The 23066-nt window shown below is 37.3% G+C and overlaps 2 protein-coding genes across 4 annotated transcripts in view; both read left to right on the top strand.

The window, feature by feature from the left end:
- The window catches only part of pde2a (phosphodiesterase 2A), a 141005-nt gene extending 134544 nt beyond the window's left edge, over positions 1 to 6461 (top strand). For all 3 annotated transcript variants that reach the window (XM_026330301.1, XM_026330281.1, XM_026330291.1), the window contains 5 exons: positions 28 to 127; positions 916 to 1028; positions 2423 to 2461; positions 2577 to 2683; positions 3563 to 6461. In XM_026330301.1, coding sequence (XP_026186086.1) covers positions 28 to 127; positions 916 to 1028; positions 2423 to 2461; positions 2577 to 2683; positions 3563 to 3797 — 594 coding nt within the window. In that variant the 3' untranslated portion in view covers positions 3798 to 6461. The remainder of the gene's footprint in view (positions 1 to 27; positions 128 to 915; positions 1029 to 2422; positions 2462 to 2576; positions 2684 to 3562) is intronic.
- Positions 6462 to 8317: 1856 nt separating this feature from the next.
- Positions 8318 to 21530, top strand: cul3b (cullin 3b). The gene is made up of 16 exons (XM_026298592.1): positions 8318 to 8580; positions 11292 to 11489; positions 13620 to 13733; positions 14250 to 14410; positions 14772 to 14886; positions 15095 to 15323; positions 15661 to 15806; positions 16412 to 16588; positions 17001 to 17171; positions 17620 to 17727; positions 18330 to 18454; positions 18831 to 18927; positions 19432 to 19566; positions 19749 to 19935; positions 20269 to 20414; positions 21192 to 21530. The coding sequence occupies exons 1-16, from the start codon at positions 8488 to 8490 to the stop codon at positions 21321 to 21323; spliced, it is 2334 nt and encodes a 777-aa protein (XP_026154377.1). The 5' UTR covers positions 8318 to 8487; the 3' UTR covers positions 21324 to 21530.
- Positions 21531 to 23066: the final 1536 nt, after the last annotated feature.

Below are 23066 nucleotides of genomic sequence, written 5' to 3'. Positions count from 1 at the left end.
CTAAAGTTATTTTTGATTTTTTTGTAGGACTATCAACGAATGCTGGATTTGATAAGAGACATCATTCTGGCTACAGACCTGGCTCATCACCTTCGTATTTTCAAGGACTTACAGAAGATGGCTGACGGTACGCCCCATTAGTTCAGTATGCACAGCCATGTCTTGACTTATTTTTTTTGCTCACAACCCTGTACAGCAAAGGGAGGCTTGGTCCAGAGCAATGACACCAAAGCAGTGTTTTTATTTTTGCAATGAATCACAAATAAATCCTTATACCAAACATCCATTCTGTAGCTAAGCAATCAAGGACAAATACTGCACACAGACTGAAATTATAAACCTATTTGTTCTGCAGTATGACTCACTTCTTTGCACCAGGTAGAAAGTACATTCTCACTCTTTTATTTTCATGGCATTTCTTATTTTGCAGGTCAAGCCTGTAGAATGAATCACTGACATTCTTAATAATCCTTTGGTTTTATTGAACTATTTACCCTTTTGAGGAGACAGTTGCTTACAGCAACTTTTATATAATATAATCGGCTGTAACCTCTTGGCCAGTGGTTTGTTACGCTTGAATGCAGCTAAATATACATTTTGAGATGTTAAAGCAATTCAAGGACTTTAAAAACCTCTAAATGAGTTAGCAACTTCTTCATATTGCAGACTGTGTAATGTCTTTCGAGGACTCAAAGAGTGGTTAACACCAAGTACAAATATACAAAAACAGGATGCCATTTAGACAACATTACCAAGCATCCAGTTGTGTAAAATTCAGTATCTATAGATAGCAGCATACTAAAATGCAACGAATTTCAAAAATGTTTTTGTCTAGGGATTTATTTCATACAGTTGAAAGGTGACGTTGGTGCTTCAATACTGTTTAAACCAGTAATTCGTTTGTGTGTGTTTCAGATGGATATAATGCAAAAAGCCGTACCCACCGCTCCCTGCTGTTGTGCCTGTTGATGACGTCTTGTGACTTGTCAGACCAAACCAAGGGCTGGAAAACCACACGCAAGATTGCTGTCAGTTTAAGCCCATACACATGTCTGTACTGCATAATTAAAGTTTAACCACAAAGTAATAATTTGATTTAGTAAAATCTATTTAGTTTTCATAATCTGAGGCATTGCTGCAGTAAAAGTTAAAGCTACTGGAAACTCTGGTAAATTTCCCACCACACTGGAAAACTTGAGGGTTAAGTTGACTAATAGCAGTTAGCAGCATCTAGTGGTGAGAATGCAGAATGTGAGGGCGGGTACGGTGATCGTCACCTTAAAAACAAAACATGACTCCCTGTCTAGAGCCAGTGGTTTGGTTTGTCCATTCTGGGCTACTATAGAAACATACTGGTGCAACATGTCTGCCTCCTTGAAAGGAGACCCACTCCCTATATAGATTTAAAATGCAATGGATAGGCCTTTTCTGGTGATTACACACTAATGACAACATACTTATGAATACTATATTCCATTTCTGCTAATAGGTCACATAGTATTGCACATTTACCCTTTAGTAATATATTCAATATATTATTTGTAGTATATTCAATAATGCAAATGTGTCACATTGTTAATGCAATTAACTTGTAATTTGAACAATTAATATGAATGCTTAGTAATACTGGTATACAATTTCAGTAGTGGAAGGTGTACTAGTAGTGACTTTGTTCAAATACACAGAACTAAATATTTATATTAGCTTGTTGCAAGTCCAAATAAATGACTTGACATGATGTGGTGACAGTTTGAGACAGTTCATATACTGTCTCTGTTAGTTGGCACGCTTTCTTTGCACCAGTAAAGGACATTTCATTACAGTAGGGCCTGATTTTATTGATACATTTGTTATGATTTCCAGTACCCAATAACCATACAGAAAACTGACTCATTTTATAAGAATAATAAATGAGGTGCAGTGCTATACACTAAAGAACAATCAGCCTGTCTGTTTTCTATGAGACTTCATTTTGTGAAACTCCATTTTGGGATTATGTTTAATCTTGATCTACCCCCTTTTCAACACTAAACCCTTGACCCTTGTCCTAAATCCAAACCCCTAAATCTCCAAATACCTAACACCTGCAGAAAATGCACTGTAATCCTTTGCCTCAGAAACAAAATCATATTGCTGTTTGCTTCAAGGAAAGAGATTAATTGAAAAGAAAAAAAACAACAATCATATTAAAGATTAAATTTATCTTAGATTAAAACACTAATTCAGCAGTCATGTTACAGTAATGTTTTCAACAATGAGAAATTCTTTCCCATGTGATACTACAGGGTTACCTTAAATATGGTGTCATATTAAAATATGATGTTTAACCTTGCATACAGTAAATGTAAGTGGTTGAAACAACATAGTTCTAAATATGAAATCATATGAACAGTAACAGGTATTTTCCTCTATGTGTCCACAGGAGCTGATTTATAAAGAGTTCTTCTCTCAAGGAGATCTGGTATGTGTTAAATGAGATGGCAAGTCATTTAGCAGGTAACTAAAGCGTGTGTGTGCCTTTAAATAAACTGTGCTCATAGCTGATGTCTGTCTGCATTGTGTGTGTGTATGTGCAGGAAAAAGCCATGGGGAACAGACCCAGTGAGATGATGGACAGAGAGAAAGCATACATCCCAGAACTACAGATAAGCTTCATGGAACATATTGCCATGCCCATCTACAAGTGTGTATAAAAAGCTAAAACATCACATCATTCCTATTCTGCTGCTTTTACCCACATATCACTTTGCCTGAGGGATAGGACAGAACTTCCCACACCACAAGTGCTGAACACAGAGAGAATAAAATGTTGAATGTTGCTGCAGTCCTGAAAATAGTCAAGCAAAACAGATTACATAACAGCAGAACTTGAAACTGAATTTGGATTTGGTATGCTTTATTTTTAGTTCATGAAAGCTGCTTTAATCATATTTATATATTAATAATGTCTTCTATGTGTAATATTTAGAGAGTAACGTTTTAGTGGCAAACGAAGTTCTGCAGGGTTCCTTAAGCTTTACTGAGCAGCTTATGGTCTTTCAGCTCATTGTTTTTGTTTGATGTCCACAACTTTACTGTGTTTGTTTACTGTCACAACTATCACCATGTTATTTTCAGCAGTTGTGGGCAGCTTTTCTCCAATGAAAGCACTTTAAGAAACCACTGTACACTACCTGCTCATTCTGAGCAGTCAATAACAGGCTGCCAGGTGAACATAGCAGAGAATTTAGCAGTTGAAGCCACTAAATGTGTAAACAAGCATCTGTTTGTCATAAGAGGAATGACTAGTATAAGGTAATTATATGTAAAATGTGTTTACAGCTTATTTAGCTTGCTTTAACAGGCCAAAGATTATGTTATTACAAGTTTCACAAAACTAGATACTATATTCCACATCTGAAAATAAAACATTCAGGAAATTAAGTTATCATTTAAACCATTTAATTACACCAGGTTCTGGGACAAGATCCGCTAAGAGTACTCATGTGTAATTCTTTCTTCACAAAGTGTTACAATAACAAACAATTGCATATTACCTAATGGGCCACCATTGTCCTTTTAGGCTGCTGTCTGAGCTGTTTCCTGGGGCCACTGAGCTGTACGAGAGAGTGGCAGCTAATCGGGAGCAGTGGACCAAAGTGTCCCACAAGTTCACCATTCGTGGGTTGCCTAGCAACAACAGCCTAGACTTCCTGGACCAGGAATACGAGCTACTGCAATCCCAGGGTGCTTTTGGGAGCGATGACCACTGCCTCAACGGTTGCCTTGACGATGCAGATGGAGGGAGGGGTCAGTGACAACATCGGACTGCTCAGACTTTCCTGAAGTTTTCTGTGGTCCAATAAGAGGCTGAGGATAACCTTTTTAGCGACCTAAGAGGGAGGGGTCTCTCTGCTGTCAATCCCTTAGATGCTTAGCAGGCCATGCAGAATGGACAGGGCAAAGTTTCAAACTAATTGAATCAGACACGTGATTTGAAACCAGTGGATCCTTCTGAGCCGATTCAGTGATTAGATGCTACATTTTGCTTGTGTCTTCAGTTAAAGAAAGCCGAAGGTGGTGACTCTTTTTCAGCAGCTATCCTGGAAAAAATATGTTTTTACCACAAATCACAGGTTCATTCATACAGTACTGATCCTGATTATGATTGTAAAAAATCACACTGACACACATATGTACATGCACATTTTGTTTAGACACACAGGACAGAGAAAAATATTCATTCTTATGGGGAAAAAACTACTATAATATGTAACGGTGAGCTAGAATGCTATACTTTCTGTAAAAGTTTTCACAATAGCTTATATTATTATATCATATTATTTGATTAAATTATAAAATTTAATTACTCAGCTTTGTTCACACACAAGCAGCTGCCATAGTCCCTAAGCTGATGCTTATGGATGCATGCTATATGGACACACCATACGTTATTCCTTTTATCAGGGTCCTTGTTGATTTCTCCATGGCTAAGTTAATGCAGCCCATTTATTTACTACCAGAACAGATTTTTGCATTCAGCTTTTCAAGCCATATTCATTCATCCACAAACATCCAGTTAACAAGTATTTCAAATACAAGGGTGTCCTTGTTCATTTGCCAATACAAGATTTAACCCTTGTGTATAATAATTTAGTTTTCAGCATTTTTGATTTAAGGGGCAATTTGACAATCACTGATGAATGATGGAGACACAGAATCCCTGGCCATGACTTAAAACTTTAAAAACATACACCCTGTGCATCAGAATATTCAGAATATTCATTTACAACTCAAAGGCCACTCATGACCATAAAACCCACCCTCTGTTCAATTTTCTCACCATCAATTACTCCCTTGCACTTTTCATTTTCTTTCTTTTTTTTTAAATCATGCTTATTTTCTCATACAACTTTAGATAGAGAGCCACCAAAGCCCTTTAAAAGATCCATCCCATCTGTCAGTGTAAATGTGCCAGAGTGTGTTCTATGGAGTCTCACTAAGTGTGTCATATGGATCTGCCTTATTGCGCATCTTTGCTGCCTTTCTTAGAGCTTTTAAATATATGAAAATTGAACTAAAGAATCTGTTTATTATGTGTGTTGTATATTTGTTATAGACATAGTTTGAGTATCAATCTGTTGACTGAATGAATACCTTGCTCAGAAGATGTATATTTGTGAAATAACTCTGTGACAACCTCAGATGTCATGTCATTTCACATTTCATTTTAAATTGTGTATCCAACCACTGGATATTATGTAAGCACATCAGTGTATTTTTCAGTTCCTAATTCACCCAAAAATTGTTTTGATGAACTAGAAATGTAGCCATCATTTAAATTATGCTTTCCTGAAAGCATCAACAGTTCACGATTCCCACACTCTAAAAGAAGTGTTTGGAAAGAGTTAAAATTTCAGATGGTGCCTCGTAAAAACTGCACATTTTAGGGCTGTGGGGGTTTGTGTTACGGCACATCATATTCAGTTTTCCCTTACTGTGTTTTAAATAGAAAAATGCTGCAGTTAGAGAAAGACACCAAGAGAATAGTTACCTGCAGAGAAACGTCTGATACAGCCAACAATGTATGTTATATGTGTGTGGGGGGGTGTTAGTGAGCAAATAAGTGGATGGATGAGTGGGTGTGTAGATGAAAAGAAAGAAAATGAGAGATCAGTGACTGGAGGTGGGTAAGTCCTCCAGTGTTTGGTATCACTAGTCTTTAAAAAGCTGGTGTTGACAGATCTGATCTGCTAGAATTTCCTATCTTCTCATTTATGCTAGTGAATCTAGATAAAAGCAAAAACATTGCAGTCATGGGATTTAAATATAGAATTTTTCTTTTAAGGGGTCTCACAAAGGTGCATTAGGGAGAAAGGTTAATTGGCTAGCAAAGTGGTTTGATGTATGAGTTATACCTACACTGGGATACGCATTAGCATAGTTGGATGAAATTGTTTGATCTGCCTTGGTCTGATTCATGGACTGAGTATTTTTTACTATAAAGTTTTTAAAGGGCATACAGATGTGTTTGTAGAAGAGCCACTCTCTCTTTCTCAAGCTCTTTCACTCACATGTGGTTTTCCCATTCATGCTATTTTTTAAACCACTGTTTCATACGTACCTGCCTTTTTCATGTGCAATATGAAGTGTCTGCCTCTTTGATGTTGCATAGACTCCTATGTAAATACTGAATTATTACTTTAGGTCTAACTTCTCAAATGCATTTAAGTGTTAACTCCTGTTTCCATTGAAGAAATGTCAGTGTTTTGTGACAATTTTAATCCTGAAATGCTTTTGAAAGTCCAGACCTAAGATAGTTTTCTATATTTGAGTGTATCTGTCCTTTTATGTTTGTTTTAGAAAGTCAGGGCTATATGTGCCAAGCAAACATTTTCTACTTCCTGGCCAAGCTGCAAAGTGAAAAAAAGGCATAACTTAAAATATTTTTGTTCGCTAGTGTTGGTGTGATTATGAGGGCTGTGTTTATAAAAAATATTTCTAATACATCTTGACTAGGTCTAAAATTGCAGCTCATCCAGGAAGCTTGAACCCATTGTGTTTCTCATCATCATAGAACAGCAGGACTCTAACGTAATGTCATTGTAATGATCATCTGTGACAAAATTGTTAACTGTCAAAAATATAATTGCTGTAAATATCAAAGTTTTAAAAGAAAATGTTATTTGACTGTCTGTCATTATTACAATGGAAAGTATTTTAATTCTGTAATGTATTTAAAGTGGTTGCATCCTGTTCTCTTTTTTATGCCATTTTTGAACAACCCCAAGCTTAGACTTTTGGACTGAGGGGATGAAAGAAAAATATGTGTATTTATGATACACATATATAAGAACCCAGACTAATCTGAAATGTATACATGATGCTTATACTGAGGTATAAATCCAATGAGCTGTTAATTATTTGTTTTGTTCTGAGTGCTGTTGGTCTTGTTCTATTTCAGATGTAATGAACAAGGACATTTTTGACAAAATGACAAATGGATGAAATTTTATTTTATTTTTTCTTTCTTGGAATAAATCTGGTGAAAGGATTCTTGATTGCTGTATTGTGAACGCGCACACACACACACACACACACACACACCATAAGTACTTGGATGCCTGGAATTTTCTGTTAGGTAACACTGATTTAGTCATCACAGTGGCATCTCTGTTGGGTCCTTCCATTCACTCTTTAGTTAATATTGTGCATGAAATTATGATTATTCCCAGACACATCTTTTCTTACTGGTTGCTAAAACATAATTGTAGTGTTGTGTGTAGAAAAAGTAAGGAAAAGTAACATTTCATTTCATATGCAATAATTTAAATCTTGACTGACGATATTCCAGTTAGTAAGAGAATAGCCATTTAATTCTATGAGAAAGTAAAGTTTCATTTAGGAATTTCAGAAAAACATTAATAAATCATGCATTTGCAATAGAATTTGACCAGGGATCTCTCATAATAAAAACACAAAAGACAGAATACATTGCCTTAAAGACAAGTGATTCCCATACATAGAGTACTATAATAAATCAGCTACAATTAGCCCATTACCACCAGTCACAATTTCCTAAAAAAAAAAAAAAAAAAAACATACCAAGAAAATAAACAATATGGATGAACTTTACACTAGCATATTAACTTTTTTCATTACACACATGCAATTAGTTGTTAAATGTGTATTGTATGTGTATGGAAAAAAATGTGGTGGAATGTAACTAAGTGTTGTCTGTCTTAAGTGTTGTCTGTTCATACTACTTTATGCTTCTATTCCACTATTATTCAGATGTAGTTTTTCATCTACTACATTTGGCAGCTGTATAATTACACGTTTAACAGTAGTAGTGCAGTAGAAGTATAGTAGTTTATCTTTAAATAGTAAACGTAATGAAAATGCTTTTTTTTTTCATGACAATCACGTTATGTTTCCATCCTCTCCAATATAATCATTTACCGCTTGTGCTTAATCTTATTAATAACTTTAAGTGAAAATCTGACTATTTTCTATTTTATTTTAAAAACCAAACAATCCAATAAATGAATCGAGAAAATACCCATTTAGATTAATTCATCAATAACAATCTAATGATGCTACAATAGAATAGTGAAAGGGGACATTTTCTCCATGGAGCAATTACACCTTTATCAAAGTTTTTTTTATCATAATTAGACTAAATTATATACAATATTTTCGATGTAGTGTTCCACCACAGTATTATTCTTTACACAAGGATGTAAATTGTGTTTTTAAGGTACAGGTGGAAGTAAGAGTAGAGTTCCCAGATATTGATATCTCGCGTGGTTTGGGATGCGTGAGCTCTGCGCAATGAGAACTGCAGGTAGTCCGCCATTGCTTGATGAAGAACCGTTGGGTTTGGCGTCAGGCTGTCAACAATAAACCTGCGGTGCCGGGACGTGGAGCTACGAGGTCGAGTGAAAGCTCGTCGACTGCTCCATAAACCAGTAGTCAGCCCCGTCCCTCCCTGGAGAACACTTTCATATGAATACAGAGCCCACGGACGAGGCAACCATGTCCAATCTCAGCAAAGGCGGCACCAAGAAGGACACCAAAATGAGGATACGGGCCTTTCCTGTAAGTGCACACCGCAGGAGGTGCTCTGCCTGCCGGGTAGGCGGCGACTCGAACGTCGTGGTCTGGGTCCCAGGCTAAATGCTAGCAGGCTAACCAGCTGGGCAGCAGATATGGTTTGTCCCTCCGTAAACAAAGTCCAGCCGTCAAATGTCCAATAGCCCCCACACTTGTTGTCTTGGTTAGCAGCTGCTCTGTTGTATTAACACTAATTAATAAGTTTTATTAATCACTGACTCTGTTTTTGACGTTTTAACTGTCTCACAAGTCCCAGGACGTTAGCTAGCAGGTTAGATCTGTCGATACAACCGATGCTAACGCTAGCCCTGGCTGTTTACACTTGATTTGGCCTTGGTTAACAAACACATACCTTTTTGTGTCTGATCTGACTTGTGCATACTGAAATGCCAGAAATATTTCTACCTGCGTGCAAAAGAGAGACAGCCTCTTTACCACAGCTGTAAGTGAATGGATGCTATCAAAAAACAAACTAGCTAACCTAATGGTGGATTTGCATTAATGGCAGTTGAGGATCAAAGTGCCGGTTCTGGTGTTTCCTCGGTGTTGAAATTGTGCTGTAGGATCCCTCGTCTACCTGGCACTCGTTTGTCTGCAAGTCATTGTGAGACCTCATTTATGAACTGACCTCATTCAGCTTAAGGTGAAATTTTAGGCAGTCTGTGGCTGGCTGAGCAAGACTGCACATTATCCAGATTATCCTGATTTGGTTGCTCCTTTCTGAGTACCTGAGTCATTTCAAGCTTGTGTTAACACTGCTGGGACCTTCAGTTAGTATGGGAGCCTGTTGAATGTGGCCCAGTCTTGACAGAAACTTGCATCTTGATATGCATGTGTTTGGGCTTGTCGGCTGAGAAGCAGCACACACTGTTCCCACTCACTACGGGTGGCGTGTGTTAGGTTTTTTCTTTTGGCCAACATGTGTTGGGAACTCTACAAGGAAGCTGAGTAGGATTATAATGGTGCACCATTGCTTAGTACTGTGCAGAACTACGTAATAGGAGGTATCTTCAAAATCCTCATTCAACCATTGTTATTCATAAGTAAATTAACCGATTTTTCAACCTTATAGTACAAACTCAACTATCAGCTTCAAATGGAATATGACAGTTTGGAAGATAAAGTTGCAGTAGTTGTCATTGTGGTAGTATTTGTTTTTAACTAAATGTTTAGTTACATTTAGAAATGTAGGTGGTTGACAGATTTTTATTGGCCAAGTTTGTGCACACAAACAAGGAATTAGACTCTGGTTCACTAAGTACAAGAATTAAATAAGGTTAAACTTTTTAGGAAAGGAAAATAAGTTTAAAATAAAGAAAGGAAAAAAGGCTAGAAAAATGATATTTTCATATACAATGTGTGAGGTATTGGAGTATGAGTGCAAGGATTTAACTATAAAGGTACAGAGGTGCAAATATGCATACAGTGATTATTGTACAGTGGTTATTTCTGTCATTAAGAATTCATAAAAGCGACAGCCTGGAGGAAGAAACTGTGCCAGCAGGTTTTGGCATACAGTGACTGCACAGTTTGTGTCCAGAGTGTGAGGGGTCTGCAAAGATGCTCCTTCCCTGTTTCCCGACCATGGACCAGTACAGGTCTTGCATGGAGGGACGATTGGCCCAGATGATCCTCTCTGCAGACCGGATTGTCCTTTGCAGTCTGTTCCTGTCTAGTTTAGTGGCCGATCCAAACCAGACTGAATAAAGTCACAATTTTGTATAATTATGTATATTCACATTTCTACCTTAAACATTTACTAGTAATCCAGTGGCTTTAATAATTACACTTATATTGGCATCCCTTAATTTCTTCTTCATAGTGCCAATGCATTTAGTTGGGCTTGGATTTACTCTAGTGCGTTGCTCCTTGTCTTTTTGAAACACACTTAAATAGGACATGACAGAAACTGAAGATCTGACCTTTGCCTTTTATAAGATAGCCTGTATTGGGTTATCAGTAAGATGTCAGACTAAATGATCAGGAGGACTTTACTGATCATAATCAAAAAGAACCAGTTTCCCCCAAAATACTGTACAAACACATAAGGACATTACATAAAATGGCAGATAACTTCAGACCAGCCATCATGCAAACCACGGATGAATACAATCTGAATGTGTTGTGACTGTTGCCTTTGTGCTTGATTAACTTTGCGTATCTTGTTGTATCAGGACTCCAATATGAGTGTTTCTAAAATATAAAGGTGTGATTTGGGCCACAGTGCACTGTTGGAATGGAAAAAAGACCTCACACTGAAGTTCAGTCTTTGTGTGGGTTTGTGTTAAATATAGCTAATGTCTCTTGTTCATGGATTCAAATGAGCTGGCATGCTAACAGTGCTTCTTAGAGCTGTTAACATAGCTGTCAAGTAAGGACCTTTTTACTGTAATGCAGCTTATTTTTTTCCTGCCCTGATTGATTTTTCCCAGTGGGCCTTTTTTAGTTTGAGTTTAGTGAAACTCCTTTCTAATTTGCTATAATGAGCTGATCCTAGTATCAGCCATGACTCTAATGTTAACCAAACTGTCTGTACATGAAAGCACACTGTATATTTTGACGAGATTCTTATGGCTAATATCTACAGCAGGGGAGGGAGAATCAATTTCAAATTTCATAGTCACATCACAGTGTTTGTACAACTGACCATAGATGACTGTTGTTTTATTCGACCCGTTACTGGCTGCTTTTTGCAGATGACGATGGATGAGAAGTACGTCAACAATATCTGGGACCTTCTGAAGAATGCCATCCAGGAGATTCAGAGGAAAAATAACAGTGGCCTGAGCTTTGAGGAACTATACAGGAATGCCTACACAATGGTGCTCCACAAACATGGAGAGAAGCTGTACACAGGCCTGCGGGAGGTCGTCACTGAACACCTCATCAACAAAGTAAGACTAATGGATATTACAGGCTAATTGACTTAAAGTATGTTTTGACATGACCACTTAGGATCACATGTCCTGGAGGAAACACATTAGTAATTCCTTAATCATACAAGACCACTTTCCATATATTTAGCAAGCAAATGTGCTTATTTTTATTCATCAGAAGGAGCATCTTGGGCTTGCTTGATTTGCAAGACACTCAAAGTCAAGTAATGACAGGTTAAATTCAATGACTTATACTCCTTTCATGTGTGTGCAGATGTATACAGTGTGATAGATAATTACTGGTGCATAATAATTACTAGGATTAAACCTACATTTAGAAACACTGAAATTGGAGTTGCTCTGTTGTGACAGTTTGCAGAGCAAATGAAAAAGTGACCAGTGGGTCGTGTGACTGTCCCTCTCTAATAACCACATTGATAAGAAGATCAGAATTTAATCAGAACTATTGCTTCATTTTGGAATGTGAATTTAACCCAGCTGATTGAAAGCCTCTTTTCTGTAGCTTTCTTGGTTCATAATTTGATATTAATATTCACAGTTTTATGTATCTTGCCATTATTGCATAACAATTATGATACTGGAAAACATGAGTTGTTACCATTTCTGAACAGCTTTGTAAGGGTGAGTGTGTATTAAGAGTTGTACAGCTTTTTAAGGATTCTTCGTTTGGCAGATTGTTCATTTCTGTACCTTGATAAGAAGTGCATAGTTTTGTGAATAAGGTTATTGAGTCTTCCTTCAGGGGTTAATTGTTTTTCCAAAACATCTAACATGAGCTGTCCCTCTGATGTACTCATTCCTGATCCTATCCATCCTCATCACTCCCAGAGAGAACCTCAATATCTTTTTTATTTTCACCTATGTCAAGTCATTCTGCATGCTATATTATTACAGTATCAGCAGACATTTAGTTGATTTATTCACCTGGAGAAGTCCATTGTAGGTGAAATGGCAGATATGGCTGATGTTAGTCAACTGGATTATTCTAAGCAGTCTCTTTAAAAGAATTGGCACAAGCATCAGCAATCTAATGCTGATCCTGTGATTAATTTGTTTTCAAAACCCTGCTAATAAGCTAGTAGTGCCATTAATCAATGTTTTTCCTAAGCTACCACTTGTTTTTTGTTGCATATAATTAATAACACTTTTGGCAATGGTACCTGAAGTGAATGCTTGTGTGTATCTTACACCCAATGAGCAATATTTCAGCAGGCTGCTGCTGAACACCAGCCAGATGGTTTATAGCTTAATTAAATACACATTCTCAACTTGGAGAGTTTAGTAAATTAGCAGATATAGGATTTCAACAAGCAACAGGTCGAAGAAGAGTGTGTTCTTATCTAATAATGATCCAGATTTCACTTTCAAGGAAAAACAGTTGCAAAGGATTTCATGAAGCCTAAAAAAATGTCAAACTGAACTCACACTTCAACCAGATGTGTGTGCTGAAAACATTTCAAAGATTCTTTTTTTTTTTTTTTTTTTGTATTCAAAGTTTTGACATTGCTATACTATGCTGTCATCAAATTCAGTGACTATAGCTTAACTATTCATGGATGAACTTGTACTCATGTTCATATTGATATAACATTAAACCATGTATGTATTTTACATATATGGTATACATATTGTTTAATGTTCCCAGCAGCTACATTAATTTTAATCCATAGGTGTGTACGTTAAGTCTTTCCTTTAAAGGCATATCTCTTGGACCTGAGCATCTCTTTTTGAAGTGTAAAATTAAAGTTGGTGAGTCTGATTTTTGAGCTTATGCAATATTAGAAACAGAGGTGATAATGCATCATCTCTGTTTAGAAGGAGAATAAAAGGGGAGGTTAGTGTGCCCTTAAGAATCTGACTCTACAGAGACTTTGGTTTACAGTGCTGAGTCACACTGCAGTGTGACTGTTATCAAGCTGTTGTACAGCTGAATAGTAGAGACAAGGTATTAAACACCATAGTTTGATCATGATGAAAGAGTGAGTAAGAAAGCTTGATGCAGGGCCATGTGTTTCTCTTAAACAATATGTTTTCTAGTGTTTTGTGGTTGGTCATTCATTTTCTTGTGACTATCACTGCATACTTGCTGTAATATGCCTGCTTTATGCACATCTGTTTCACCCAAAGGTACGAGAAGATGTCCTCAACTCCCTAAACAACAACTTTCTCCAAACCCTAAATCAGGCCTGGAATGACCATCAGACAGCAATGGTGATGATCAGAGACATCCTGATGTACATGGTAAGTGCTGATGTTTCTCAAGAGTCTCACATAACACATATAGGGCATACTAGTTGTCTTCTCATCACACAGATTTTTTATTGCTGATTTATTCATGATTTGAAAAATATTCAAATAAATATAACAAATATGAAAATGATCGGTAACTTCCAACAAGAAGTATCCACTAAACTATACGTTGATAGCTTGCATTTCTTTGGTGCCTGTTGAGCAAACATACGTTGTCTCTTGTCATATTTGCATACTACAACAGAAGTAGACACTGTATGCATTTTAAAACGTACTTGAATCTGGGTAATTGTTGAATCATCAGTGAGGAGTTTTTGTCAGTACATTATGAGTACTGACAAATATAACTATGAATACTCACACTAAGCTGGGTTTGGGTAGTAGCACTGAGATACAACCTTATATACCATTAACCCACCTTATATGGTGAGACAAACACATTTAACCAGTGATATTGTTGCATATGTCTAATGTTAATTCCCCTTTCTTGTGTGTTATCCCTCACAGGACCGAGTGTATGTACAGCAGAATAATGTAGAGAACGTCTACAACCTTGGTCTTATCATCTTCAGGGATCAGGTGGTTCGCTATGGCTGCATCAGAGACCACCTCCGACAGACACTGTTGGACATGATCGCACGTGAAAGGAAGGGGGAGGTGGTGGACAGGTAGTCACAAATGCACACATAGCACTGACAGCATAACTACCCGGATAATTACTCATTGATGTTGACAAGCTAACAAGCCAATTTCAGTTTCACATAAATTTGAAAATCCATGTCTTTTTATATTTTGTCAAATTAATTAGGAAGATATTAAATTATTTGTGGCCAGGGCTAGGAAGGCTACATGTTTTTCACATGAACAATAAAAGATCTGTCAAGCACATCTGCTACAATTACACCTGCTGAGATGTTAAAACGAGTCATATGGCATTATTAAAGTTTGAATTTTTTCAAACATTTCTTTTCCTGTTTTCAACATTACTGTTGTTGCATTAACAGTTGGTCTGCTCTCCCACTCCTCCAGGGGGGCCATTAGAAATGCCTGCCAAATGTTAATGATCCTTGGCCTTGAAGGGAGATCTGTTTATGAAGAAGACTTTGAAGCACCATTCTTAGAAATGTCTGCAGAATTTTTCCAGGTTTGTGAGACAGAGGCATTCTCCTGTCTTTTCATTGTTTATCATTTATTTGGATCCTGATCGACGTTACCTTGACTACAGTTTCTGAAAAGGAATTAACAGAACAATTTACATACTTTTTACTGCATTGTGAAAAATTATAGAAAAATCTTAAAAGGGGTTTGACATTTATTTCATTTACAGCTCAGTGTTTTTCGTTTTAACTTAGATGGAGAGCCAAAAGTTCCTTGCAGAAAACAGTGCCAGTGTGTACATAAAGAAGGTGGAAGCCAGGATCAATGAGGAGATTGAACGGGTGATGCACTGCCTGGATAAATCTACAGAGGAGCCCATTGTCAAGGTGGTGGAACGGGAGCTCATCTCCAAGCACATGAAGACCATTGTAGAGATGGAAAACTCAGGCCTGGTCCACATGCTCAAAAATGGCAAAACAGATGGTAAGCACCAATGGTATCCCATTTACACTTCAGCATTTGTAGTCAAAAGTTACAGGGACAAGTCATAATTCACTCCACAAAACAGTAGAATAGAAATCCCCCACACATTTTAATAACTGTCACTTGCAGAATATATATTGTATGTTTGCTGGCTTGTCGCAATGTGTTTCTTGGCTTCTGTCACAAACAATATAATATGAGGAATGTAAGGATGATTTGATTTTCTGCCTTAAGGAAATATTTCCATATTGATATACTAAAGTATTTCAGATGGTTTGTGTGTGTCTGTGTCTGTGCGTGCGTGCGTGCGTACTCACTCACTCATATCCATCTGCAGATTTGGCGTGCATGTACAAGCTGTTTAGCCGAGTTCCCAATGGGCTTAAGACCATGTGTGAGTGTATGAGCTCATACCTGCGGGAGCAAGGCAAGGCTCTCGTGTCAGAAGAGGGAGAAGGAAAGAACCCTGTAGACTACATCCAGGTAAGCAGATGGATCATCATGAGGCTCTGCAGTGTAATAATTGTATTGCTCAATCTTTTGAAGTACACAATAACCTTCTAACCACACATATTTTAGACGAATGAGTGAGAAAAAGAGTTTGGTCCTAACATCTAATGATCTTGTTCAAGATCATGAAGCAATTTCCACTCTCTCAACCATACTTCAGCACACCATTGCCCACATAGCCATAATGCATTTCCATAACGTCCAAGCAGAGGATAACTGCTCTGACCTCCTGCATTTCTGGTCACAAATCATCGTGATCCCTCAGCTGCACTGTGTCACTGGACTGTACTATTAACATATGAGGTCATTCCAGCCACTAGAAAGAAGACGCTGTATTTAAAAATCATTATGTTCATCTTTCATTACTTTTCAAGCTCCTTTGTAAAATGTTCTAAGTTCCCCTCTTACATTTCTGTTCTCTCTTATCTAACAGACAGTAGCCTGTGTTTTCTGATGAGATCAGCTCTCCTCTCCTTAACAACTATAGCTACTGTTGGACCTTTACTTACTTATTGTTTAATGCAAACTGTTGCTGTCTCAGACCTTTTCATATTTGTCGTCCTGCCTCCTTCCTACAGGGTTTGCTAGACCTGAAGTCCCGTTTCGACCGTTTCCTCCAAGAGTCCTTCAATAACGACCGGCTCTTCAAACAAACTATTGCTGGTGACTTCGAGTACTTCCTTAACCTCAACTCTCGCTCGCCTGAGTATCTCTCACTTTTTATTGATGACAAACTGAAAAAGGGAGTGAAAGGGGTGAGCCTTTTGATACATGCTACAGATTTTACACGCCTGTTTAGTCAGGATTTGATACCACACACATACAAAACCATTTTGATTTTATAACAGAAAATATTTGTGTAAGGTTTTATTACTTTGTCTCATTATAATATTTATTACAGTATGTTGTTGTGTCATTGCTGCACCCTCTGCATTTTGCTTCTTGGCTCAAAGTAGACTAAAAATTGCTTTGTATAACATAAATATCTATTACATACATTACATAAAAATGTTACTTACCTAACTATCCATGTGAATACTGCTGCTTGCTGTCTATCTATGGTAATAGGGACAGCAGATTATTGAGTCTGTTGTATATTCAGCTTACATAATGGACATAAACTGCCTTGTTTTACATATAGTTTTATTTTATGTTATTTTTGTCCAGTTGACAGAGCAGGAGGTGGAGTCTATACTGGACAAGGCCATGGTGCTGTTCCGCTTCATGCAGGAGAAGGATGTCTTTGAGAGGTACTACAAGCAGCACCTGGCCCGCAGGCTGCTCACCAACAAGAGCGTCTCTGATGACTCTGAGAAAAACATGATCTCAAAGCTTAAGGTGAGATGGAATGTGCTATAACCAAGCTATGTTCTTTGGAGTAAAATAAGATTTGAAAAATTTTAATTTAATGAAAAATAAACCTGTGGATTAGAAGAACTAGTCATCCAAGTTAAATAATCCTAAATTCTCAGTTATGGTTTTCCTGTGCTTTATAACTACTCATGTATTTACATCACTGAGAAATTTTACTAAAATTTACTAAAAGGTGTTATTTGTAAAGACACTTGGGTGGTCTTGTTAAAGGGTTGTCTATGGTTGGGATTTAAGAGTCTAGGTTCTTAAAATAGGTGTTGGTTAGAGGAAACATACAGTACACAGGCTGTATCCACTGTCACCCTTATGAATAAAAAATGAATTTATTGACCACCATATGCATATTGATTTACTTTAAATCAATTGCTGAATTGATTGGCTAAATGTCATCTTTTTGGTTTTTGTTGCTCAGACCGAGTGCGGCTGTCAGTTCACATCTAAACTGGAAGGCATGTTCCGAGATATGAGCATCTCCAACACTACCATGGATGAGTTTAGACAACATCTACAGACAACTGGGGTGAGGAGAAGCTACATACCACAATTCATTCTGTCAAAATAATGAGCTCACTTGCTATGTATAATCAGTATATGGCTGCTTGACTGACTGAGCATTGCTGTGTTGCTCACTTACATGAAAAACAATTATGCACCCTAACTCTCCGTGCCAGTGGAACACATGGTGCTAATTTCTGGCTTGTGCTGTGCTGTCTCATGGCTTTGGTCGCCAGATCCTTGGGTACTGTATTTGATTGGCACTGTAATTTGATGGAGTGTGATTAGCACATAGTAAATTTGTTGAGGTTTGGAGTGTGCAAGACATGAGTCAGAATAATTATTTGTGTTTAGTCATTGAGTTTCTTAAACGAATCTAATTCTTCACATTAAGTTCTATTATGAAAAATTAGAATAAATTACATAGAATAAAATAAATATTAGAATATTGGTTTATCTGGACCAAATAGCACTATTTGTGTTATTAGTCTGTTTTTGTTTTCAGTTTTTTTTTTTTTTGTCAGTTTCTAATCTAATTGCACAAATAAAAATCTTGTATGTTAGCAGTAAGCTGCTCAAAACTGCTATAGACTGAAACCTAAACTTGTATTTTTTTTCTACTTTCAGGTGTTACTTGGAGGAGTTGATCTGACTGTGAGAGTCCTGACCACAGGATACTGGCCAACACAATCAGCAACACCCAAGTGCAATATCCCTCCTTCGCCGCGACATGCATTTGAAGTCTTTAGAAGGTCTGTTACTATTCACTCACTTGGTAGTTTATTATGTGCAGCCAACTAAAATTAATGCAGTCTAACACAACAGTCCTGCAGTAAATCCTCCCTCTGTGAATATGGTAACGGTCATTTTTTGATGATAAGCTGATGATCATTTTGGAGGTTGAAGTTGTGGTGCTGTATTGCATTATAATGATTTGTTTTTAATGCTTTGTCCATTTGGTTTATATCAGTGAGCAAGGCTAAATAATAGAAACACACTGTATAATGCAATATAGTTCATCAGCATCTCTTAGAGCCTTAGGCAAAAACACTTTGGTTTGATTAATTGGCATACATGGACTGTGCTTACAGTAGATGTTAACCTTGTGTGAATCCGCTTTGCTTGTAGGTTTTATCTTGGTAAGCACAGTGGCAGACAGCTCACACTGCAGCACCATATGGGCTCTGCAGATCTAAACGCCACCTTCTACGGCCCCATCAAAAAGGTATGAGCCACCTGTGAAGTGGATTGCCACATTTCTGCTCTAACATACTGTGTGTATTGATGTTTTGCAATGATTTACAAATAAAGAACTGAAATCCACATGAATGGACCTAGAATACTATGAAAATAAGATGCCCAATATTGCGTGCTGCCTTTTCAGTTTTTAAAATCTCTAAGCAGTATATTAAAGAATAAGACTTTCAAATGTACTGTTGATGTGCACTGTGGATCACTGGAGTAAATACAAAGAAAAGACAAAGGTAAATGTGACAAATAATTGTAAAAATAACTGTTTACAGATAATGTACAACTGATAAAGTAACAGTACATAAAGCACTGTTAGAGTGAGCCCTTGTTTTCATTTTCTCTTGATAATGAACATTTGCTTTGTTTGAGAGAAAGCTACCGTTTTTGAGTACTTTAATAAAAAGCAACCCTCAGTTTCCTAGAAGGAATTGTGAAACCTGTTGTTAGACTGTGATCTTTTGTCCCAACGTATCAACAGGAGGACGGTTCAGAAGTTGGAGTGGGAGGCGCACAGGTGACAGGTTCCAACACCAGGAAGCACATCCTCCAGGTCTCTACTTTTCAGATGACCATCCTCATGCTTTTCAACAACAGAGAGAAGTCCACTTTTGAGGTACACAACTTAGCATTATCCAATGGTCTCTGAGAATCACAAAAGCTATTTGCACTGCCAAGAAGCACAAACATAAAACTATAAATCTATTGATTTATAGTTAGTACTTTCAGCAGGATAAGGCTTTAGTTCTCATGTTTTTATTTTTCTGTAGCACTGATCTTTATTTCTCCACACTGTAGGAGATCCAGCAGGAGACAGACATCCCAGAGAGGGAGCTGGTGCGAGCGCTGCAGTCTCTGGCCTGTGGGAAACCCACTCAGAGAGTCCTCACCAAGGAGCCCAAATCCAAGGAGATTGAGAATGGCCACGTGTTTACAGTCAATGACCAGTTTACCTCTAAACTGCACCGTGTCAAGATCCAGACAGGTAAACAAAATCAAGGTTATATGAAGCTTTTGGAATAGAAACCAAGCAATATGCAGTTATGTGTCAACACTGGAGCACTGTTACAATAGACTGGATATTTGAGATATGCAAAGCACAGACTTTTACTCAGCTAAAAATGCAGGACTAAAATGTAGAAGTGTTTCAATATTGAATTGCCACTTTACTACAGTAGTATATCATTTCAAACTCTTACTGTTTACTTCATAATAAATTATTAAGAGCACTTACTTGGCAAAAGGAGTGTGTTATTAATCTGTTTATTTTAGTGTGACTGTGTTTTGCATCTGTTTTTGTTTCGTATGCACCTTCCAGTGGCTGCTAAACAGGGGGAGTCAGACCCAGAGAGGAAGGAGACACGACAGAAAGTGGATGACGACAGGAAGCATGAGATTGAAGCTGCCATTGTTCGCATCATGAAGTCGAGAAAGAAGATGCAGCACAATGTCCTAGTAGCAGAGGTTAGTCAGCAAAATGATTGCTGTGACATTAAAAGAACATTACAGTCTATTTATAAAATAACAAGATTCTCATATTTGGTTCATAATTTTATACATTGGACAACAGCATAGTGTTTTTCCTGAAGCACACCCTTAGTGAATTATGAGATGTGTGAGTGAGCCTCTCTGGTTCTCAGCAAAGAACAAGGGCAAGGCTGAAGCTAAAATTATTATTATAAAAATTGCTTAATAAGCTTTCCCAAAACCAATAAAAATTCTCTATGCTCTTCTAGTTTGTAACCACAACCTGTCCACATTTTTAAACGTTGTTATGGTAAATAAAGGCAACATTAAAGTTAAAAGATTTTTCCCCTCTATGGAACTGAAATGATTTATTAAAGTAGAAAGTAAAGCAATATAATCCAGGACCAACTAAAAGGATATGAAGAGGTGGTCACTAATCTCTAGATGGAACAAACCAAAACTCCCTAGAGTGAAGAAAAACATGAGAAAAAAATGTGAAAGAGAATGACAGCAGCTTTGCTGCTGCAAAAATGGATTGTTATTCTATTGTTCTTTCTGCTGTCAGAAACCTACCCTGGAACTACCCTCACATGAGCAGAGCACTCATTCTCACTCAGTCACACACATACAATAAAAGAGTTTGTTTGGTACCATTTAAAATATGTGATTTAAATATGTCATGTAAGTGCCATGAAAAATATGTGATGATGTGTCACACAGAACAAAGGTTAAGCAGAGCAGAAACACTGATTATTGTGTCTTGTGTCTCTGCAGGTCACGCAGCAGCTGCGAGCACGATTCCTCCCTAGTCCGGTAGTCATCAAGAAGCGCATTGAAGGACTCATTGAGAGGGAATATTTGGCACGAACACCGGAGGACCGCAAAGTGTATACTTACGTAGCGTAAAGGAAGTGAATTCAATGAAAGCTAACATCGAGTTCAGACAACCCGAGAGCCTTTTTTTTTTTTTTTTTTTTCGGTTTTTTGTTCATTTTTGTGGACTGCTATCTGTTTGAATGGACTTGGAAGCGCGTTCATCATTGATTCTGGGAAACACTGGGAAGCTTAACTTTTCTTCCATAAAATGTGTAAAAAAAAAAAAAAAAAAATCAAGCAAACAATGGGGAAGTTTTCTAGCAATATTAGATTCCTTCTGCTGAGAGGAAAGAAAAGGGGGGTCTAGTTTTGTAAAGAAAATCATGTTTGGAGAGAGAAATTGCCTTTGGAGAGAACTGGGTGAGCCTGTTTGCCAATTAACTACGCACTGTCGTGAACAAGCATCAACACGTTGAAGCAAACGTGGCTACATGGAGACCAAGAAAACATTTGAATTCACACACCTGTTATAAATGTTGATGTCATTGTGTTATGTTTGTGTTTTGTGGCACAATGACGACTGTACAGGTTGACAGACACTCTTGGCCTTTTCATTTCAGAGGATTTTAAATTTAGAGACGACAGCAAAAGTGTTAACTGGTACAGACCTGGTTTACAACAGCAGTAAAATACATTTTGAGTACTTGAGAAAATATGGAGTGCTTAATGTATGTGGCACATAGCTGAAATATTTAATGCCATTGTCAATATTTTGGCCAGGTCTGTACTAGTGGTTAGATCAAGAGCTGTAGCTTCACAGCATGCTTTTATCTAATGGATAAATCAGGGGAATAAGATACACATAAACGCTCCATATATGGTGTTTGGTCTCTCATGACACATTTTTCACTTTGGGCCTGCTGTATGATCGGCCAAAACAATAATTTCCTCTCCCTGAATCGAAGGTTCCTCGTGGTGCAGGTTTCAAAGAGGATTTTTTCTTTTTCATTCTTGACTGCATTTTGAACGGGTGGAACCAAATTAGCACCATGTTCTAATGTGTACAAATTGTAAAATAATTATTGTACTCACTGCAGAGGTGGATTGTACAGGGCCTTGTTTTCATCATATTAAATGTAGAATTTAAAAAAATTAAAGGGATTTTTTTTTTTTTTTTTTTTTTTTACTTCACTCATATGACGTCCATGGCAAACATCAGAAATACTGGCCTCTCTGACCATAATTAAAGCTTTATGTAAATGGTAAGCCACAATCAAAATCTCAGTGGTCACATGAGGAATGTTGCAGGCTTCTGAAGTACATTGTTTACTGCATTATTTTGAGATTTAATTGAGACTTTATTTTCTTTTCATCTTAATGAGAAAATACACTGTAAAAATATTTTGTTTTAGAGCACTGTAGATTCAAACATAGTCATTTTGGAGGCTGTAACTGAGATGCTTTTAAATTTTCTAAACCTTTTCAGTTTCCACATAAAACAAACATAACTTTTACTTCTATTCATTTCAAAAATTTTCAAACTCAAAATATGCATCAGTTAAAAAAAACTGACAAACTGAATCGAAATGTGTTTATACAAACCTGAACTTGTGCAGAGGTAATACAATACTGCCATGAAGGCACAACAAATTCTTTACGTAGTACAAATATACGTTTTTTTTTAAACAGTTTTAGGAGTTTTGTATGACTCATTTTTTGTCATTCCTGTCAGGTGTGTTTCCCTGATGATTGCATCACGTGTCCTCCAAAAGAGTCCTCAGAGGCGACTTACTGGCAACACAAGGCATTAGATATTAACCAGCAACTGAGCGT

The sequence above is a fragment of the Mastacembelus armatus genome, chromosome 13 (assembly GCF_900324485.2).
Source record: "Mastacembelus armatus chromosome 13, fMasArm1.2, whole genome shotgun sequence".
NCBI classification, from domain to species: domain Eukaryota; kingdom Metazoa; phylum Chordata; class Actinopteri; order Synbranchiformes; family Mastacembelidae; genus Mastacembelus; species Mastacembelus armatus.
Note: the sequence above shows the minus strand (reverse complement) of the source record. Positions and strands in the feature narration are given on the sequence as shown.

Bases quoted from the DNA above. Each gene is read 5' to 3' on its own strand.
- cul3b (XM_026298592.1), top strand. From the start codon at position 8,488: ATGAATACAGAGCCCACGGACGAGGCAACCATGTCCAATCTCAGCAAA. The intron at 13,734-14,249 runs GTAAGTGCTGAT...TATCCCTCACAG, and splicing joins GAGACATCCTGATGTACATG to GACCGAGTGTATGTACAGCA. The intron at 20,415-21,191 runs GTTAGTCAGCAA...GTGTCTCTGCAG, and splicing joins ACAATGTCCTAGTAGCAGAG to GTCACGCAGCAGCTGCGAGC.